General features: G+C 41.7%; 1 protein-coding gene across 1 annotated transcript in view; it reads right to left on the bottom strand.

The window, feature by feature from the left end:
- Positions 1 to 18,795, bottom strand: part of Wdr59 (WD repeat domain 59) — a 66,278-nt gene that overhangs the window by 5,156 nt on the left and 42,327 nt on the right. The window contains exons 15-21 of the mRNA XM_013012689.1: positions 10,320 to 10,453; positions 8,904 to 8,985; positions 4,200 to 4,312; positions 2,802 to 2,952; positions 2,629 to 2,701; positions 1,558 to 1,684; positions 1,263 to 1,405 (exon numbers count right to left, since the gene is read on the bottom strand). Coding sequence (XP_012868143.1) covers positions 1,263 to 1,405; positions 1,558 to 1,684; positions 2,629 to 2,701; positions 2,802 to 2,952; positions 4,200 to 4,312; positions 8,904 to 8,985; positions 10,320 to 10,453 — 823 coding nt within the window. The remainder of the gene's footprint in view (positions 1 to 1,262; positions 1,406 to 1,557; positions 1,685 to 2,628; positions 2,702 to 2,801; positions 2,953 to 4,199; positions 4,313 to 8,903; positions 8,986 to 10,319; positions 10,454 to 18,795) is intronic.

Here is an 18,795-nt window from a genome sequence, read left to right on the forward strand (position 1 = left end):
TCCTTCCTTCCTTCCTTCCTTCCTTCCTTCCTTTCTCTTCCTCTCTCCCTCCTTACCTCCCTCCTCCTTCTTCTTTGGCTAGTCCTAGGGCTTGATCTCAGGCCCTAGGCACTGTCCCTGAGCTTTTTTTGCTCAAGGCTCTACCACCTGCTCCACTTCTGGCTTTTTCCAAGAGGTTTATTGGAGATAAGTGTCTCACAGATTTTCTTGCCTGGCTGGCTTTAAATGGTGATCCTCAGATCTCAGCCTTCTGAGTAGTTAAGATTACAGGTGTCAGCCAGCAACACTCAGCTTTTCCCCTTCTTTCTTTCCCTCCAGTTAGTGGGAAGTTCCCAATCCATCTGGACAAACTCCCCCTTAGGATGCATTCCTGGTCACTGGAAGCAACTATCTACAAACCCCTTTAAAAGGAAGGCCAAATTCATTTCTGTAACGCAGCCTAGCCTCATAAACTGGTAGACAGGGGGAAATTGGCACAAGAGTGTATACTCTCCTCCAACTTGATTGTTCTGTAGAAGGCAAGGGAAATAGTCCAAGACTCTGTATGTTCAGATTGTTTCAGGAATTGAGATAAACCAGATGTTTATGAGGCTTGTATAATAGGAAAGAATTTAGCTTTGTCAAGAAAGCCTCAACAAACATTGCTTTTTTTTTTTTTTTTGCCAGTCCTGGCATTTGAACTCAGGGCCTAGGCACGGTTCCTGAGCTTCTTTTTTGCTCAAGGCTAGCACTCTACCACATCGAACCACAGTGCCACTTCTGGCTTTTTCTATTTATATGATACTAAGGAATTGAAGCCAGAATTCCCCTCAGCCACATTTACAGCTCTCAACATTGCTTTTTTAGATTCCCCTTTGAGCCCAGGAGTGAAAACTATCACTTTTACTGAGTCCACAGGGTATCACACATCTTCTCAAAGGCTAGGAGCATGTGATGGGGGGCTGGGAAGATGTGCAATCTTGCTCTGGCAAGGAAATGGGTAAGCCAGCAAAGCTCCACTGATGGAGCCAGCCTCTGTGTATAACAACAGCAATCAGGTGAAAGAGGGATTGTTGAATACATGAATAAACACTCCTACCTCCAATCCACTCTGACTACGATGTCCAAAACAGATACTCAGAATGGAGTACCTTATATTGTAGTACTTCTACAACAGAAAGTCAATCTTGTTATGTGGCAGAAGAAGCTAAAAACTTCATTCCAAGTGTGGGGTTATAGACAACCTTTCAGAGAGTGACAGGAAAAGAGAAATTCATATTCACCGATCCCTTTGTGAGGATCAGGGGGACAGGACACAAACTTCAGCACTTCTGCTCGCTTCTCTCTCAGACCCCAACGATAGAGGATTTCTCCATAGCATTTCTTAAAGTCATCAAACTGCTGGGTATTGGCGGGATCCAGAAGCCTGTAAAAGCCCAAAGATTTCCTGTTATTTCCTTTAAAACAAAACAAGCTTGGTAGCCAATGAAACCTATTGTATCTTTCTCAAAACAAGAGTCCTGATTTTGGAGACTCAAGTTCTGGAATTATACCTCTCTTGCCTAGGAAAGTTTTTACCTTTTATTTTTATCATGCTGGTCACGTTCCCGCTCACGAGGATCACTGTAGGTGAGACTCCCAAAGCGGAGTTCTTCTGGGGAGGACTCTCCCCAAGGTGAAGATACATGATCTGTCTCTCTCCCCGCTGAAGAAAAGCAAATGAGGAGAGAAGATAGCCATCAAAAAGGTGTGGAAAGTTACCTGAAACCTCTCTTACACCTCTTACTACAGTATGGGTCCAATTGAGTCCCTAAAGAAAAACAAATTAGCTGAAGATGCTGAGAAATGGAACTAACGAAGAACTCTTTCCTAGCCTTACTTCTTTGGATGGGTATTAATAATTAGGAGTACCTGGAAACTAAGTACACAAAGTAATGAATCAAATTATGGTATCATGGTATAGTAGAATGTTGTGCAGTGATTATGTAAAGGCTTGTTAAATATCGTGAGAAAATCCTCATGATAAAATTAAAGCAGAACATAAAACAGCATACATAGCATAACCACTATACAGCTTGGACAATATACTGAGACTCTACCTATTTGAAAAAAAAAAAGAGAAATTAAGTTCATTTTTTGAAAGACAAATTTAAACCCAGGAAACAAAGATAACTACTCATAAAACAGATCTTTAGAGCCCCCTGGAGTCAGGCCCAGCTTCATTTCTCTATACTAAAAATAATATTGGGAAGAAGTAGATGATAATAAGTAGAAGATGATAACAGAAAGAGGCATGTACAGGAATAAAGATAGAGGTGTGCAGATAGCTCAATGATACAATGCTTGCCTAGCATGCGCAAGGCCCTGAGTTCTATACCCAGCACAAGAGAGAGACCCACACACAGAGTCAGAGACAGACAAAGAGACAGACCGTCAGATAGACAGAGAGAATTTAAGGATAAACCCAACAAGGCATAAAGACCTTCTACAAAGCGGCCCTTTCAACATGTAAAGCCAGACCTTGCTGATAGTTGTATCTCTATCACACTAAACGGAGAGAAAAATGAGAAACAACGATAGCCATGGAGAGTCAGGACCAAGTGAAGGTTAATACGAGCAGTGTGTGCACACCAGCGTTTCCACACCCACCTATGTTCCAGCCACCGGTGCTGAGCCCTGGGTCTGACATACTGGAGCAGGACCCCGAGGAGGTAAAGCTGGGCTACATGGAAGGAGGAGCACATTGGTATCAGAATCTCATTCCACATGTAAGCTTACACTAAGGAAAAATCAGATGCAAACCAGAAAGCTTACAAACTTACATATCGACTGTGGGAGACCACAAGATTAGAAGAACGGTTAGGAAAAGGCCCAAAGGGGTTTGGTATCCCCTGAGGCCGAGACTGGGCTTCAAACACACTGCAGAGCATAGCCAAGGTCTGAACATCCCGGAGTTGGCAATAATGAGCCAACCTGAAAATACAGATGAGAGGAAACAGGTCAAGAGGAAGGCTGGAAGAAGGACAAGTACCATGTTATGGCGGAGGATTCTGCATCCTATCTCAAACTCCTCAGGAACTGGACTTTCTGTAACTCAGGCTCTGATCTATGCTAACTAAGTGTACTAACATTTGTTTTGGAATAAAAAGGTATCAGAGTATTACAAATCACCTAGACATCAACTAGAAAGCTTCTGGTTGGTATCCATGCTGGGGCTGGCATGTGAATGTAGCTTCTCCAGGAACCAGGCAGACCAACCCATCATCTGGGAGAAGCAGTCCATGATCTCAGTCTCCCAGCTCCCAGTGCAGTTCCCACATATGTCTCTCATTTAATCTAAAGCTACAGGAGGTGCTCAGAGAACACGTGGACAAGCCACTGCCTGCAGAATTACTAGTGTGAGCTATTTACATAAGAAGGACAAAGAATAGGTTTACCTTTAGTCTTTCAAGAACACTATGCTAGAATGTGAGTTAGGGATTGGTGTTATTCCTTGGAGATGGAATAATTCAATTTTCCTACACTCAATGTCTAAGATTCTGTACCTGTTTTATGCTGACTGTGCTATCAAGGCCCTATATGAAGTAGGCAAAACAAGCACTGTAAGCCCCTGTGTTAAGGGTAAGGTAACAGGAGGACAAACAGGTTTTCCAGGTCTGGAAAGTTAAGGAAAGCAAACACTTCATCCTGAATGAAATGGAGTTTCCTGACACTCAAGTGTGATGGAGATTCAAGTGGTCTTACTTGGTGGTAAATCATTTTGCATAATTTCACTTGCCAAATTTCAGTGCAGCAAATGAAATACAACTACAATTATCTTCATGAGTTGCCTAATAGTGAAATCATCCTGGTATTGAGAGAAAGAATGTGAACAACACACAATTCTCTGTCTGTTCCCAGAGACCAATCCCAGAGCATCAGGTAGAAACTTACCATTCCAGAGCTCAAAGGCACATATATAAACTGGTGTGACTTAACAGACAAAAGCATGACTCTCACGTAAGGGTCTCAAACTCTTCTTATACATGACAGATAAAGGCCTTGAGCTATAAAAAATGTATCCTGCACAAGAGTTATGCCAGCGCTAAAAGGAAATGGCACACTCCTTCCCTTCATCCCTCTGGCTTTTGCACCTTGCTCTAAGGCAGTAACATTTAAAGTGTTTCCAGGCCTAAAATTGACATCAGTCATTTTTCTCACTTTTAGCTCCCAAAACCTACAGGGATTCCAGCAGCTGTCGTCCAAATGGATGGCGAGCCCAGGGTGTTTCCAAATCTGGGTCAGACTTCGGACCAAGGCAAAGATCTGTAGCTACTGTAGCCAGTGACCAAACCTGGACAGATCAAAAAGAGAGAGTCAAACTCAAACTAGGGAGGATCACAGAGAAATCCCCACTTTCCTCTATCTACAGCCTAAAGCCTTGCCCACTCTAGGGCAGTAACAGCCAGGTCCCTATCCAAGTGCAAAACTTTAGATCCATTCAGCCCTACTGAATCAGAATTCACATTTTAACAAAATCTTAAGCGACTCTGTGTACACTATATTGCTTGGGAAACACTAGCTTTACTAATAAGGCAATGGCCTGGGGACAGGCTTAAATGGTAGAGTACCTGCTTAGCAAATGCAAGGCCATGAATTCTAACCCCAATACCACTAGTAATACTGACAATGATAACAATAATAACAAAGCCAGGAATGGTGGCAAAGGCCTGTAAATAATCCCAGCAGTACTTGAGGTGAAGCAGGGGATTATGAGTTCAAGGCCAGCCCATCAAGAATCTGTCTCAAAAAAAAGATGAGAGGCCGGGCACCCGTGGCTCATGCCTGTAAACCTAGCTACTCAGGAGGCTGAGATCTGAGGATTGCAGTTCAAAGCCGGCCCAGGCAGCAAAGTCTGTGAGACTCATATCTCCAATTAAGCACCAGAAAACCAGTAGTGGCACTGTGGCTCAAGTGGTAGAACACTAGCCTTAAGCTGAAGAGCTGAGGGATAGCACCCAGGCCCAGAGTTCAAGCCCTATGACTGACCAAAACAAAGAGGGGGGGGAGGGGAAAGAAAGAGAGGAAGGGGAAAGGGAGAGACAGACAGAAACAGAGAGAGACAGAAAGATACACACACACTCAGAGAAAAGGGTCAACTATTTAAACACTAATATGTGACTTTCTCTGATCCTTCATTAGTGAATTGGCAGGGAGCAAAAAAGCACATCCTGTATCCCATTTAAGATTTGTTTTCCTGGGCTGGGAATGTGGCTTAGTGGTAGAGTGCTTGCCTAGCATGCATTAAGCCCTGGGTTCAATTCCTCAGCACCATATACACAGAAAAAGCCAGAAGTGGTGCTGTGGCTCAAGCAGTAGAGCGTTACCCTTGAGCAAAAGAAGCTCAGGGACAGTGCCCATGCTCTGAGTTTAAGCCCCAGGTCTGGCCAAAAAAAAAAGATGTTCTCCTTTATCCAAATAATGAGTCTTTGTTGCCCTCATTATGGACCCTTTAGTATAATCTCTGAAGCTGTAGCAGAATAGGCCAAGACTAGACAGACTTGGCTTTGTTTTTGTTCAGAGTAAACCTGAGAAACACCTCTAAACTTGAATCTGGGACTTGGAATCACCAGCCAAAGTCAATGTCCCTTAAGCATCTAATAAATCCAAGCCATAAGTTATATACACATTGTCATAACAAAGTCCCCATTCCCTTAATGCTTCTAAAAACTAAATAGTACTTTTGGGGGAAAAAATCTTTCACTTGTAGCAACACATCATTGTCTACCCATCAACTAGTAAAGACTACTCTAGACTATGAGAAGTACAAAAGGACAAAGGCATAAACTTTGACTAAGAAAGTTTATAATTCAATCAGGCATTGGTGGTTCATACCAGCAATCCTAGTTATTCAAGAGGCTGAGATCTAAGGATTGTGGTTCAGGGCCAGCCCAGGCAGGAAAGTCCATGAGACTCTTATCTCCAATTAACCACCAGAAAATTGGAAGTAGAGCAGTGGTTCAAAAAAGAGCTCAAGGACAGAGCCTGGGCCCTGCATTCAAGCCCCAGGAACAACAACAACAAAAAAGTTTATAATTTAAGTGGCACTGCAGCTCAAGTGGTAAAGCACTAGCCTTGAGCTGAAGAGCTGAGGGACAGTGCTCAGGCCCAGAGTTCAAGCCCCACACTGATAAAAAAAAAAAAGTTTATAATTTAAAAGGAAGGAATAAACAAAAATGCTGACAAAAAGAAAAACATGAGACATGCAGTCAGTCCGGGCACCAATATTACACACAAGGACCACCTGACTAGTTGCTAAAAGACATCAGTGACTTCCTAGGAAAAAACAGATTTTCTACCCTGGCTAACAACATGGCTTTGCTATTTCAAAATACAGATTTCCTAAATGCCTTCAGCAGAATGACACTTTACATTTATTCCTTCAGCTATTACAAAGTAGTAAACACAGCATCTTCAACAGGGACATAAAAAAATATTAAAGCTTTGTTACTGATTTAACTGTCCTTTTTGTTGTTGTTGTTGTTGGTCATGGGACTTGAACTCTGGGCCTGGGCGCTGTCCCTCAGCTCTTCAGCTCAAGGCAAGTGTTTTACCACTTGAGTCACAGCACCAGAAAAATACTGAAGAAAAATTAAGAATCAGAAGGGCACTGAAGGCTTACAATCTTAACTACTCAGGAGGCTGAGATCTGAAGATTGGGATTCAAAAAACTTTCCTGCTTGGGCAGGAAAGTCTGTGAGACTCTTTTATCTCCACTAAACTACCAAAACAGCTGGAAATAGAGCTGTGGCTCAAGTAATAAAGCACTAGTTTGAACAAAAAAGGGACAGTGACTAGGCTCTGAGTTCAGCATAAAAATGAATGAATTGAGAAATACTTTTTGCTGCATGTTTTTTCAGAACATGAAAATCATGGCCTCAGTATACAGCACTCACTAATCTTCTCACCAACTCTGTGAGGAAATTATTCTTCAAGTTCTCACTTTACAAACACACTCAAAGGCTAAGAATCAGGGATAACCTGCCTGAGTTTACTCTGGTACAAAGCCAAGCTAGACCCAAGCCTCCTGTTATAAATCCTATGATTTCAACTATACCATGTTGACTTCTTATTGTTCATAAAATCAAGGCAGCTGTTGCTTTACAGAAGTAGATTAAACCCATAACTAAATTTCTCTTAAAAGGCTTTCAAGCTGAGACTTGATGGTATTTATTAGAATATAAATGGAAACCCAGGGACTTTTTTTTTTGGGGGGGGGGTCCAGTTGTGGGGCCTGAACTCTGGGCCTGGGCACTGTCCCTCAGCTCTTCAGCTCAAGGCTAGTGCTCTACCACTTGAGCCATAGCGCCACTTCCAGCTTTTTTCTTTTTGCTTATGTGGTGCTGAGGAGTCGAACCCAGGGCCTCAGGCATGCAAGGCAAGCGCTCTACCACTGAGCCACCTTCCCAGCCCCCAGGGACTTTTTAAATCAATAAAAATCAAGAAAAGGGCTTAGAATTGACTCATTTGGAGAGTGATAAGGAAGAATATTGAGCTGATAGGACAAGCACTAGTAATTTGCATTTCTCATCCTAATTTTCACAATAAAGAATCAGGGTACAATTGAGACAGAAAGTAAATTAATGGGTACATGTAGCTGAGAAGGATAGGAAGGCAGACAAGCCCTGAGTTCCAGTCCCACAACAACAAAAACAAACAAGCCGGGACCAGGTGGCTTATGCCTGTAATCCTAGCTACTCAGGAAGGAGATCTGAGGCTCCTGGTTCAAAGCCAGCCCAGCCATGAGACTCTTATTTCCAATAAACCACTCAGAAAACCAGAGTGGCACTACGGCTCAAATGCTAGAACTGTGGCTCAATGGTAGAGCACTAGCCTTGAGCTGAAGAGCTGAGGACAGCACCAAGGCCCAGAGTTTAAGTCCCATGACCGACAAAACAAACAAACAACAACAACAATAAAGTTATTTTAAAGAAAAAGAAAAAAGGATTTGAGGGCAAAAATGGTAAAGACATAGATGCCCAAATTTAGGTATGCAATACTCAGTATAGTATTGGAAAAGAAAAGAGATGAAGTTAAAATATTCAGTAAATTCTTTAGGGTCTCCCCAACTGAGCACTAGTAAGAAAAACATCTAGGGGATTTAAGAAGCTGCTATAGCCCTAAAAAAATTGATTCAAAAAAAAAAAAAAAGGAAAAGAACTGGAAAATAGGAGCCACTAACCTACAACTATCAAATGAAAATCTGCTGCCAAAAATTTCAAGTTTAGGGGCTGGGAAGGTGCTCAGTGCTAGAGTGCTTGCCTTGTATGCATGAGGCCCTGGGTTTGATTTCTTAGCACTACATAAGCAGAAAAAGCTGGAAGTGGTACTGTGGCTCAAGTGGTAGAGCGCCCAGACCCAAAGTTCAGGCTCCACAACTGACCAAAAAAAAAAAAATCCAAGTTCAGGATGACCCACTGCAACAATGAGACTCACAAGACCCTATGTTGGAAATGAATTTTAAAACTTCAGGGTGGGGGGAAGAGAGAGAGGAAGGTGAGGGAGGGAAGGGATAGTAGGAGAAAAACAAAGAAGGGGGTGACAATGCTCGATAAGAAATGTACTCATTACCTTACTCATGTAACTGTAACCCCTCTGTATAGCATCTTTACAATAAAAAAAAAATTTAAGTTCAGCCAGGCACAGGTGGCTTATGTCTGCATTCCTAGCTACTCAGGAGTCTGAGATTTGAATATCCCTGTTCACTTGGACAGCCTTAAGACTCTTATCTCCAATAAGCTACTCAGAAAACTGGAAGTGGCACTGTGGCTCAAATGGTATAGCACTAGAGTTAAAGAGCCGAGGGACAGCGCCCGGAGTTCAAGCCCCACAACTGACCAAAAAACAAAAACAAAACAAGTTCCACCAATAAGGATTTTTAATACCTGGACAAGATCCTTCCTTCCAACAAGCATGGCTGAAGTGGCATTCTTCTGGCATGTTTCCTGAATATCATTCACATTCAATCTGGAAAAAAAAAATTTAAGAATAAAAAAGTTACTTTCTAGTCTAACTTCCTAGATTTAATAGACTATGTCTCCTGGCTTAACAGAGTAGGAACTTTCCCTTGGGTGTCACTCAAGATGTTTAACTTTATGTTGGCGTGAAGCTCCCTTCTATCTGATGGGGTAGGGAAGAAGTAAACTGGAGCTGATGTTCATTGAGCTGTGAGTTCTTGTTAGGGGAAGGTAAAATTGTTAACAGCTTTGAAGTGATGAAAAGAAGCTGTCCTCAAACACTAATTCACCAACTAGCTTTTCTGTGGAGTTCCCAAGGCTTATGGGATTTAAATAGGTACAACACTGTAATTTGTACATTGGATATTATGCTGTATGTGTGCTACAGAAAAGACATTTGTTAAGTGTTGAAGCTCAAGAAGGAACCACAGGTTGGCCTCTGCAGACTGATCACTCACCTCCCACTTCCCTTCAGTCAAAGTAGCTCTGCTTTTATCTGCTTTCTATATTGAGTGCAGGAGCAGAATGCTAGGGAAGTCCCCAAAGACTCCTGCCCCCTGCTGTACACACATAGAATAATCTCTTCCTTTTGAATATGGGCAGCACTAATGGAATATCACCACTGGATTATGTTACTAAGTCCTAGACTCTGTCAAGAGTCAGATTACCATGAGTGGGCCTGATCTAATTAGGTAGGGCCTTAAAAGAGGTAATGGGGGCAGGGGGAGGGCGCTGGGAATGTGGCTTAGTGGTAGAGTGCTTGCCTAGCATGCACAAAGCCCTAGGTTCAATTCCTCTGTACCACATAAACAGAAAAAGCCAGTAATGGTACTCAAGTGGTAGAGCACTAGACTTGAACAAAAGCAGCTTAGGGACAGTGCCCAGGCCCTAAGTGCAAGCCCCAGGACTGACAAAAAAAAAAAGCTAACGGCTAAGTGAGCCACTATACTAGTGTTAAAGAAGATAAAATTCACTTAAGTGTTCTTTAGTCCAGAAGGATTTGAATTCTGTTAATAACTGAATGAACCTGCACAAAGACCTTGAACATCAGAGTAGATCATTATGGGGCCTACAGGATTTTAGCTGGGCGAGACTCTGAGCAACAGCCCAGCAAAGCCAGGCCCAGACTCCTGACCTATGACAACTGCAAGGCAATACATGTATACTACCTGAAGCTGCTGAGTTTGTGGTAATATGCTATACAACAGAAGGCTAATATACTGAGCTTCTCCTAAAATTGCTTTTGAAGACAACTTCCAAAGCTTTTAAATACACACACACACACACACACACACACGATTTGTCAAAGTGATAAGCACAGCATACCTGAAATCTTGAACTTACATGTACAATTCTCCCAGTGATTTGTGAACAGGAAGAAGGCAAGAAACATCCTGGATGATGACCTTCCCGGCAGCTTTGATGGGCCGATTGCCGGAGTCTGAGCCCTCACGCTTACTCTTCCACCTCCTTGATTTCTAGGGAGAAGATGGCAAGATATAACCAATAGGACTTGGAAAAGCAGAAACATACAGTTGCAGAGCACAACAGCATATTTGGGTCATTGGTCATTTGCAGAAACTGTAAATTACATCATGCCCACAATTACATGAATCAGCATCAATAGGAAATAAAAGGATGACAAAGGACACTGAGCTCTTGATCCAAAATCCTAACAGAAAGACAGGCACCCGTGGCAGGGCTACATACATTCTGCAGGTGTTCAAAAATGGAAACTAGGAAGCCAGAATTAATTAATTAATTTTAAAATAGCAGTTCAAGGAGTTAGTAAAGACTCCCAAAATGTGGGAGAAGAACCAATTTTAAGGTTGGAGTTTAGTACTAGGTTCAAAGGTCTTGCCTGAAACCAGTTTTCTCTTCTCAGACAGTTTGACCAGGATCTGTGGGATATTTAGTTCAGACACACCGGCACAGGCTCTGCCAACGTTAATCTATGGAGGAAGAGGAGCCTGGAAGCTCTAGGAGAGTTTCTACTCTTTTCTAGAAGACCTGAATTATTTCTACACATTGATCTCTTCAAAAGGTCTAAGATATTCAAGTCAGGGGATTGGGTAATGGACATGGCGAGCATGAACATAGCCAGTTCCCCAGATCTGTCACTGTAAGTAGCTATCTATATGAGGAATCTATGCATGTAAAATGGGAAATGTTCTAGAAAATGAGAATTACCAGACTCTGCTACCTTCAAAATGGCAACCAGCCAATGGAGCAAATATTCTATTTTATTTCCAAAAGTTAAAAGGGTTAACCAAGATGACTCAGCTAAGGAAACTAACAAGCCAGGTATAAGGAGCAGGTGAAAAGGAGCTACAGTTTGGAGTCAGAAAACCAAGGTCATTTTTTTTTTGGTCAGTCATGGGGCTTGAACTCTGGGCTTGGGCACTGTCCCTGCGCTCTTCAGCTCAAGGCAAGCACTCTACCACTTGAGCTACAGCACCACTCCCAATTTTTCTTTCTTTTTTTTTGGTCATTTGTGGGGCTTGATCTCTGGGCTTGGCCTCTGTCCTTGCGCTCTTCAACTCAAGGCGAGCACTCTACCGCTTGAGCCACAGCACCACTTCAGTTTTCTAGTGGTTTATTGGAGATAAGAGTCTCATGGACTTTCCTGCCTGAGCTGGCTTTGAACCATGATCCTCAGATCTCAGCCTCCTGAGTAGCTAGGATTACAGGTGCCAGCCACTGGTGTCCAGCCAAACCAAGGTCTTATTACCACATATACTGGTTCAGTATGACTCTGGGAAAGTTTAATCATTTGCTGGTGATTTAATCTCATGATAGTCACCTTTTTTCCCCCCTTCTCAATAATAACTTGTGACTAACAATGGATCCTGTTGGCCAATACCAGAAAGTCAATGAGGGTACAGTAAGAAAAACACATGGGTGTAAACTGCAAAGACTGGGAAGGGCAACCTAACAATATATGTGTGTATGTAAACCCTCAGGAACCTAAATTAGCTCATTATTCAGATTACTCATGGGCAAATTTATTTTCTACATGTGATTTTCACATAACTACGCTCCTGTGAATTATTTTAGGTGTAAAAATCCAGGCATTTCTGGGCTGGGTAGGTGGCTCAGTGGTAGAGTGCTTGCCTTGCATGGCTGAGGCCCTGGGTTCGATTCCCAGCATCACATAAGCAAAAAGAAAAAAGCCGGAAATGGCGCTATGGCTCAAGTGGTAGAGTGCTAGCCTTGAGCTGAAGAGCTGAGGGACAGTGCCCAGGCCCAGAGTTCAAGCCCCATGACTGGACCAAAAAAATCCAGGCATTTCTGACCACAATATCTTATCTAATCCCAAGGGCATCCAGTGCATGTAACTTTCTAGAGATTTGGTATATATCTCAGTATTTACTAAATGCAGGATACCTGAATTTAGTTCCAGGCCAGTAAATGAAGAAGTTTAGCCAAAGTATCTGTGAATGATTTATCATAATTTATAAGTGCATATGCTGCACCAACAATATGGACTGTAACCTATTTGATCTTATGAAGCAGTTCCACTGCTACTTACTACTTGTCTATGCTATGGGTCCTAATTCTTCAATACAAGGGGAAGGGTAATCTATTATTAGGGGGAACTCTTCAATCTTCTGCATGCTCCTGTTATATATTTTCCAAGGTCAGTCTCACTGGCTGGCCTTGAACTCACTGTATAGCCTCAAACTCCCTATATTCATCCACCTCAGCTTCCTGAGAGCTAAAATGACAGTCCTGATTCTTTACTAAAGAAGAATTATGTGCATGTTCACTATCCTTTTGCCAGGCACAGGGGGGATCATGCCTTTCATCCTAGGTACTAAGGAGGCTGAGATCTGAAGATCACAGTTCAAAGCTAGCCCAGGCAGAAAAGTCTGTTCTTTTTTTGTTTTGTTTTTTTTATCTGTCATGGGGCTTGAACTCTGGGCCTGGGCTCCGTCCCTCAGCTCTTCAGCTCAAGGCAAGACTCTAACACGAGCCACAGCACCACTTCCTGTTTTCTGGTGGTTAATTGGAGATAAGAGTCTCATGGACTTAACCAGTATCCTCAGATCTTAGCCTCTTGAGCAGCTAGGATTACAGACATGAGCCACCAGAACCTGGCAGGAAAGTCTATTTGTAAGACTCATATCTCCACTAAATTACCAAAAAAGCCAGAAGTAGATATGTGGGTCAAGTGGAGAGTGGTAGCCTTGAGCAAAAAGGTGGTCAGGGATGGATCCTAGGCTCTGAGTTCAAGCCCCAGGACTGGCACAAAATCAAGTAAACAAAAAATACTATCCTTTTATCTACAAACATCCTGACTGGGTCCATGTAAGGGGAGGACATGTTAAAGAAAAAACAGCTCGTCAGAATGGGCGGGAGCCAAGTAGTGTTAACTGATATTAGACAGATGTAGTCATACATGCACTGTGCACGAGCTAGGTTAGGGAGTGTGAATTAGAGTACAACTACCCTACGATGACAGTGAACAGTGTCACTGACCATCTCAACTGAGATTTATGGTACTAGATTGAAAAACTAATGATCTACATTAAAAAGATTCTAAATGGAATAAAATACAATCCATCTAATTTAGTTTTCTGGAAGTCTTCTTCAAGATACTGTTCCCAGAAGTCACTGTGGCTCTTTATTACGAAGAGAAAATGAAAATCAGTGAATAAGGGAGCAACTCATGGCAGCTCATTAAACTATACATCTGAAACAAATGGAGATTCATGAACAATGGGGGGGGCTACTAGCTTTTAGAACACAATGGAAAGAGCCATAATTGCCTGAATTTTAAGTTAAGACTAACTAAAAACCCATTATTTATTATATGAAAGCTCATATGCCAGAAGTGCTCATTTGCAAGTAGCTGATTTGGAAATTCACAATGAAACAGGTCCAAGTATATAAATATTTGGCTTAGGATTTAGAGTTCTGTCTGTGGCTGTTAGAATCGTATCATCTCTTGTTTGGATGGCCCACTTGGGGCTGGTAGTTGGGGCTGCAGTTGTGAGACCCTGAAGTACTTTCATGTTTCCTAAGAGGGACCTGAAGCTTATTCAAGGTTACAGTCAGAAAGAGCTCAGATCTGAACAAGCTACAAAACCCATTTTTGTTAACTTGCTTTTCAGAACTTTATGTGGTTTTCAATTAAGAAAAAATTAAGTCTCTCTGTTAGTTTGATCCATTTTAAACAGATCCATTTCTGCACATAAGGAGATTCTAGTGATGTCTACCTCCACCAAATCATTCTCCAGAAATTATTCACTTTTTCAGTTACTTTCTGGCTCTTTGCTGATGATCAGCAGAGCTACAGCCACGTGGCTTTCCTTGGGGCAAGCCTGCTTCAGTCTAACACTACTTTCAGGCTATGTTTGAGAGTATGTAACTCACACATGTGTGTTTAGTTTCCTCCTGTATATTTGTGAAGATCAGGCACATTCAGACGGAAGAAAACTCAAGAATCCAAAAAGATGTCTTAAGATTCTTCCACCATTTGCAGAGATCAGTAGAAATAAATCAATGTGAGTTGCCAATAAATATTGGATGAAAATGTGGACAGTGGTCTTTGGCAATGTTTTAAAGTTATTCTTCACTGAATTATGAAAATCATAGTCTGTATTTTGGACTTCTTGAAACACTGGGCTTCTAGGAGTTTCTGTCTAGTCTGTACTGAATGTATAAGGAATGCTCTATGGTTGGACATTGGTGACTCATGCCTGTAAGTCCTAGCTACTCATGAGGCTGAGATCTGAGTATCATGGTTCAAACCCAGTATGAGCAGACAATCCAGGAGACTCTATTTCAATTAACCAGCAAAAAGTTATAAAGTAGAGGGAGGGAAGGGGTGACATTGTCCTAAAGGAAATGCATTTTTTGCCTGACATAACTGTAACGGTTCTGTACGTCACCTTTATAATAACAATTTAAAAATTTTTTTTTAAAGTTCTAAACAGCTCAAGTGGTAAAGCATCAGCCATGAGCAACAAAACTAAACAAGAAAGCAAGGTTTACTTTCAAGTCCTAGTACCAGCACGAGGAGGGGGGCAGAGAGAGAGAGAGAGACAGAGAGAGAGAGAGACAGAGGGAGAGAGAGAGAGAGAGAGAGAGAGAGAGAGAGAGAGAGCCAGAGAGAGAGAGCCAGAGAGAGCCAGAGACAGAGAGAGAGGGGTTATATGGAACCTCACTCAGCTGCCTCTGAGCCTACAGGAGATTCTGCAACATGAGATCACTCTAACTCTAGCTGCCAAAAGTTACATTGTGAAAGCAATTATGGGACAGTACCAATCGTCTTTCTCTCTCTCTCTTCCTTTCTCTTAAAGTAGTTCTCTCTCTCTCTCTTCCTTTCTCTTAAAGTAGTTATACAATGGGGTTTCAATTTCCTTTTGTTTCAATTTATTTTCCTTCTTATTTCAATCTCTCTCTTCTCTCTCATCTTAGTGTAGTATAAAATAACTGCAAAATATTGTCAAAAATCCTTAAGAGGCTACAAATCAGTGTTGGGTTTAAAAAAATTGTTTGTTGGTTTAAATATGAAGCATTTCCCCTTCAAGCTACAGGGTTAATCCATAATCCCATCTAATGACCAATTATTATAGAGATTGAAATATAACAAAACTACCTAAATGAAAATATACTACCTTTCAAATCAGATGTTAGTTGTGGCCTTAGATCCCAGCTGCTCCCTAACCAAAAGTTCGACAATTTTTCGGGGGGGGGTTCCCCTAAGATCTGGTAATAATAAAAAGCATTTCTGGTCCATCTGCATTTCCCTTAAGACTGATTTTTCTTTAATATCTTGCAGGCCATTTGGGGAGTCTCTCTTGACTGTGCAACTATCAGGTATCAACATCTGGATTTCTCTTGGGATCCTTTGGTTTTAGAGAGCTAAGGTGTGGCTACTCTGTCAAGGTTAGGAACCCTGATCTAAAAGCCCTAATCTTCTTGCATTGCTTCAGTCCCACTCTGACAGGCTTTTGTGTGGATAATTTTCTGTGCAGTAAAATTGGTACTTCAAGAAGGCAAAAGGCTACATTTCCCTCAGGTCTTTACAATGCTCCATCACCAGAAAAATGTTCTTTCCCCATAGATTTCAAGAAAAGGGACTAAAGGAAGAGAGGCAAAGCAAGACAGACAAATTATTACATGACGAGCTCCAAGATAACCCCCTGAACATCCCAGGAAGGTGCTCATGGGTTATGGCAAAAAGGACAGGGAAGATGGGCAGGAAGGAGAAAGGGAGGCACTGAATGACAACCAATATCCAGCTCACAACTGCACCACCAGTGTTACTGCTACAATCGGAGGCAACATCGATGCCAGTAAATGGGTTAAATGTAAAACCAGCCCAAGAATAAGCCACCAACTGCTTTGCAGCAACCCCATCAACAATGCATAATCAGCAGTGGGCAGTGAGTCAAAATGAGTTCCCATTTAAAGAGCTGCAAAAACAGAGGCTTCTGGAAAATCAGAAGAAATTCAACAGTTGGACTGGCTGGAGGCAGCATTTTGAGGGAAGGTGGCCAAATTGGTGGTTCCACCTGCAAGCTGTTGGCAGCAGTGGTTCATGCTCATAATGAGGGCTCCTGAATTCAACTAAGTTTGAATGCAAAACCTATACAGTGCAAAGCCTCTAGACTTTTTTTTTAATGTCCAACACAATTTACAAAGCATCAAGGCTGCCTTGAGGTCATCTTGGCTCTACTGAAACATGAAAGGGATGGGAGAGGAAGACAGAAGAGGGAAGGTAGCCAATAGGAATGAATTAGGAAAAGAAAGGAAGGAAGAAGGGATATCCCATAGCGGATGCTTTGGTATCAATACAAAAATATTGATGATAATGAAAATATTTGTTCCAGAAACTTCCCATGTATCATGCCAATGAAGCAGGTGGGCACTTTTCTTTCTGAACTAAACCAAGACAATCAACATAGAGACTAAATGGTGGAAACCTCTTATATCTTCCTCTGCTCCCCACCATGCCACAGGTAAGCTTTTAAAAGCACCATGGGAATTATCCAAGTGCTCCAAGTGAAATCAGGTGAACTAAAAGTCATTTAATCAGGATTTCTTCCAAGAACCCAATATTTAGTTTCATTTGTAAAGAAAGCCATTCATGACCCTCAACCATGTTTACCCACTTGAAACACCATGACTACAAAGCAAAACTTTTTTTGTTGCTGGTCCTGAAAACCAGCCAGCCTGTCATTTCGGGTTCCTCAAAGCCAGGCAGGTGGCATTTTATTCTTGGGCCTTTGGGTAGAGACAGGATTAGTTAAGGAGAGCATTTGCACAGCGCACAGTACCGGGAAGTCGTTAATTGCTTGTATGGACCAACGTCGCCGGGCAGAGCGAGGAGACATCTGTGCGTGAAAACGTTACACCCAGGAAGAGGGAAGAAAAACACCAAGAAAATTAAAAGGGGAAAAATAGAGAATAAAATGAAAGCTTTCCTCACATTTGATGGATTAAAATATATTTATATATATGTTACAAAAGGGGAATGAAATGACTGGAAAACCTAAACTGCAGCATAGTAATGTTTGGACTCCCTTTCCTCCCCCAACCTATCACACACCAGGACCAGCTTCCAGTTCATTGTTCTTTAGTCATCTTCCAGGATATAACAGGATGCTGCCACACAGTTCTGACTCGAACAGGTCTAATATCATGGTGCAAGCAAAAGAATAGGCAAAGACACTCTCTCTTTTTCGCTTCACATGTACTGAGAGTGTGTTCTCTCACTCCTAAAGGGAAGTAAGTTCTTTATTGGACTCAACATCCTATGTGTGAATGGCAGGGGCAATGAGGGAATCTGGTATTTTGACACTGGGACTGAACGACTATTTTCAGAGCAATGCAGGGTCGGGGGTAGAGAGGGAATCCTGGAGAATTGAGGGGAGGGGAGAAGAGAGCTGAGCTGAGGAAGAATGTTGAGTGTCCCCTTGCTAACAGCAAGAGCATCTGAGCATGGAACTGGAAACATACCCCACTGATTATGGAGATCAGATGTGATTCTACTAAACTTAAAGATCTCACCAGTTATTTGCTCTTTTATTTGCTCTTTTAATAATTAACATAAACTAAAGCAAAGATGAGATCTTTTTTTAAGGGCAATGCCTAATTTTTATAAGTTCTGGGAATGCTGGTTTATCCTAGGAATAAATGATGCTTCATCAGCTATTAGTAGTTGATGTATTTCCAAATTCATTAGTGTTAGCATCTCTATGCTTTTTTACTTCTATGAGATTTGGTAGGTTTTGAGGTCTCTTGCATATTCAAAATTTTAGGAGCAAACTTCGGAATTCTATCTGGAGAACATTGGGTAAATATAACAATTTGACCTAAGTAGACAGGTTAAAGGCACAAGAAAAACAAAGAATAGTCACCTAACAGATCTATAAAGATGTTCTGTAATCTCAAAAAACTATCCTGTAATTCCTTCATTGAAAGGCTTTATGCTGGCACATTCTACTACATTCTTCCTCATTTAAACCTCTCATGGGAAGAGATCTAAAAGGGAATGAAAATATGTAGGAAAAAAACTGGGGCACCAAAACATTTAAGCTGGAAACATTTCCAGATGAAAAGTAATAAGGTGATATCATCTGACAAGTGAAACTAGACTCTCAAGGGCTCAAAAATAGTCAAGGGGTATTGTGCTCTATGAGAAAGATAAGGCAGCCTGTGTATGATATTAATGGCAGTATTTAAATGAACAAGCTTCAAGGAGATACGTTTATTCAAGTTCATCACAAATTAACTTATTCCCTTTTATTTTTTGAAGCTAATACACAAAAACACATGAAACTTTTAGATGAAAGTCAATTATCAG

The sequence above is a fragment of the Dipodomys ordii genome, unplaced genomic scaffold, assembly GCF_000151885.1.
Source record: "Dipodomys ordii isolate 6190 unplaced genomic scaffold, Dord_2.0 Scaffold18, whole genome shotgun sequence".
Taxonomy (NCBI): Eukaryota; Metazoa; Chordata; class Mammalia; order Rodentia; family Heteromyidae; genus Dipodomys; species Dipodomys ordii.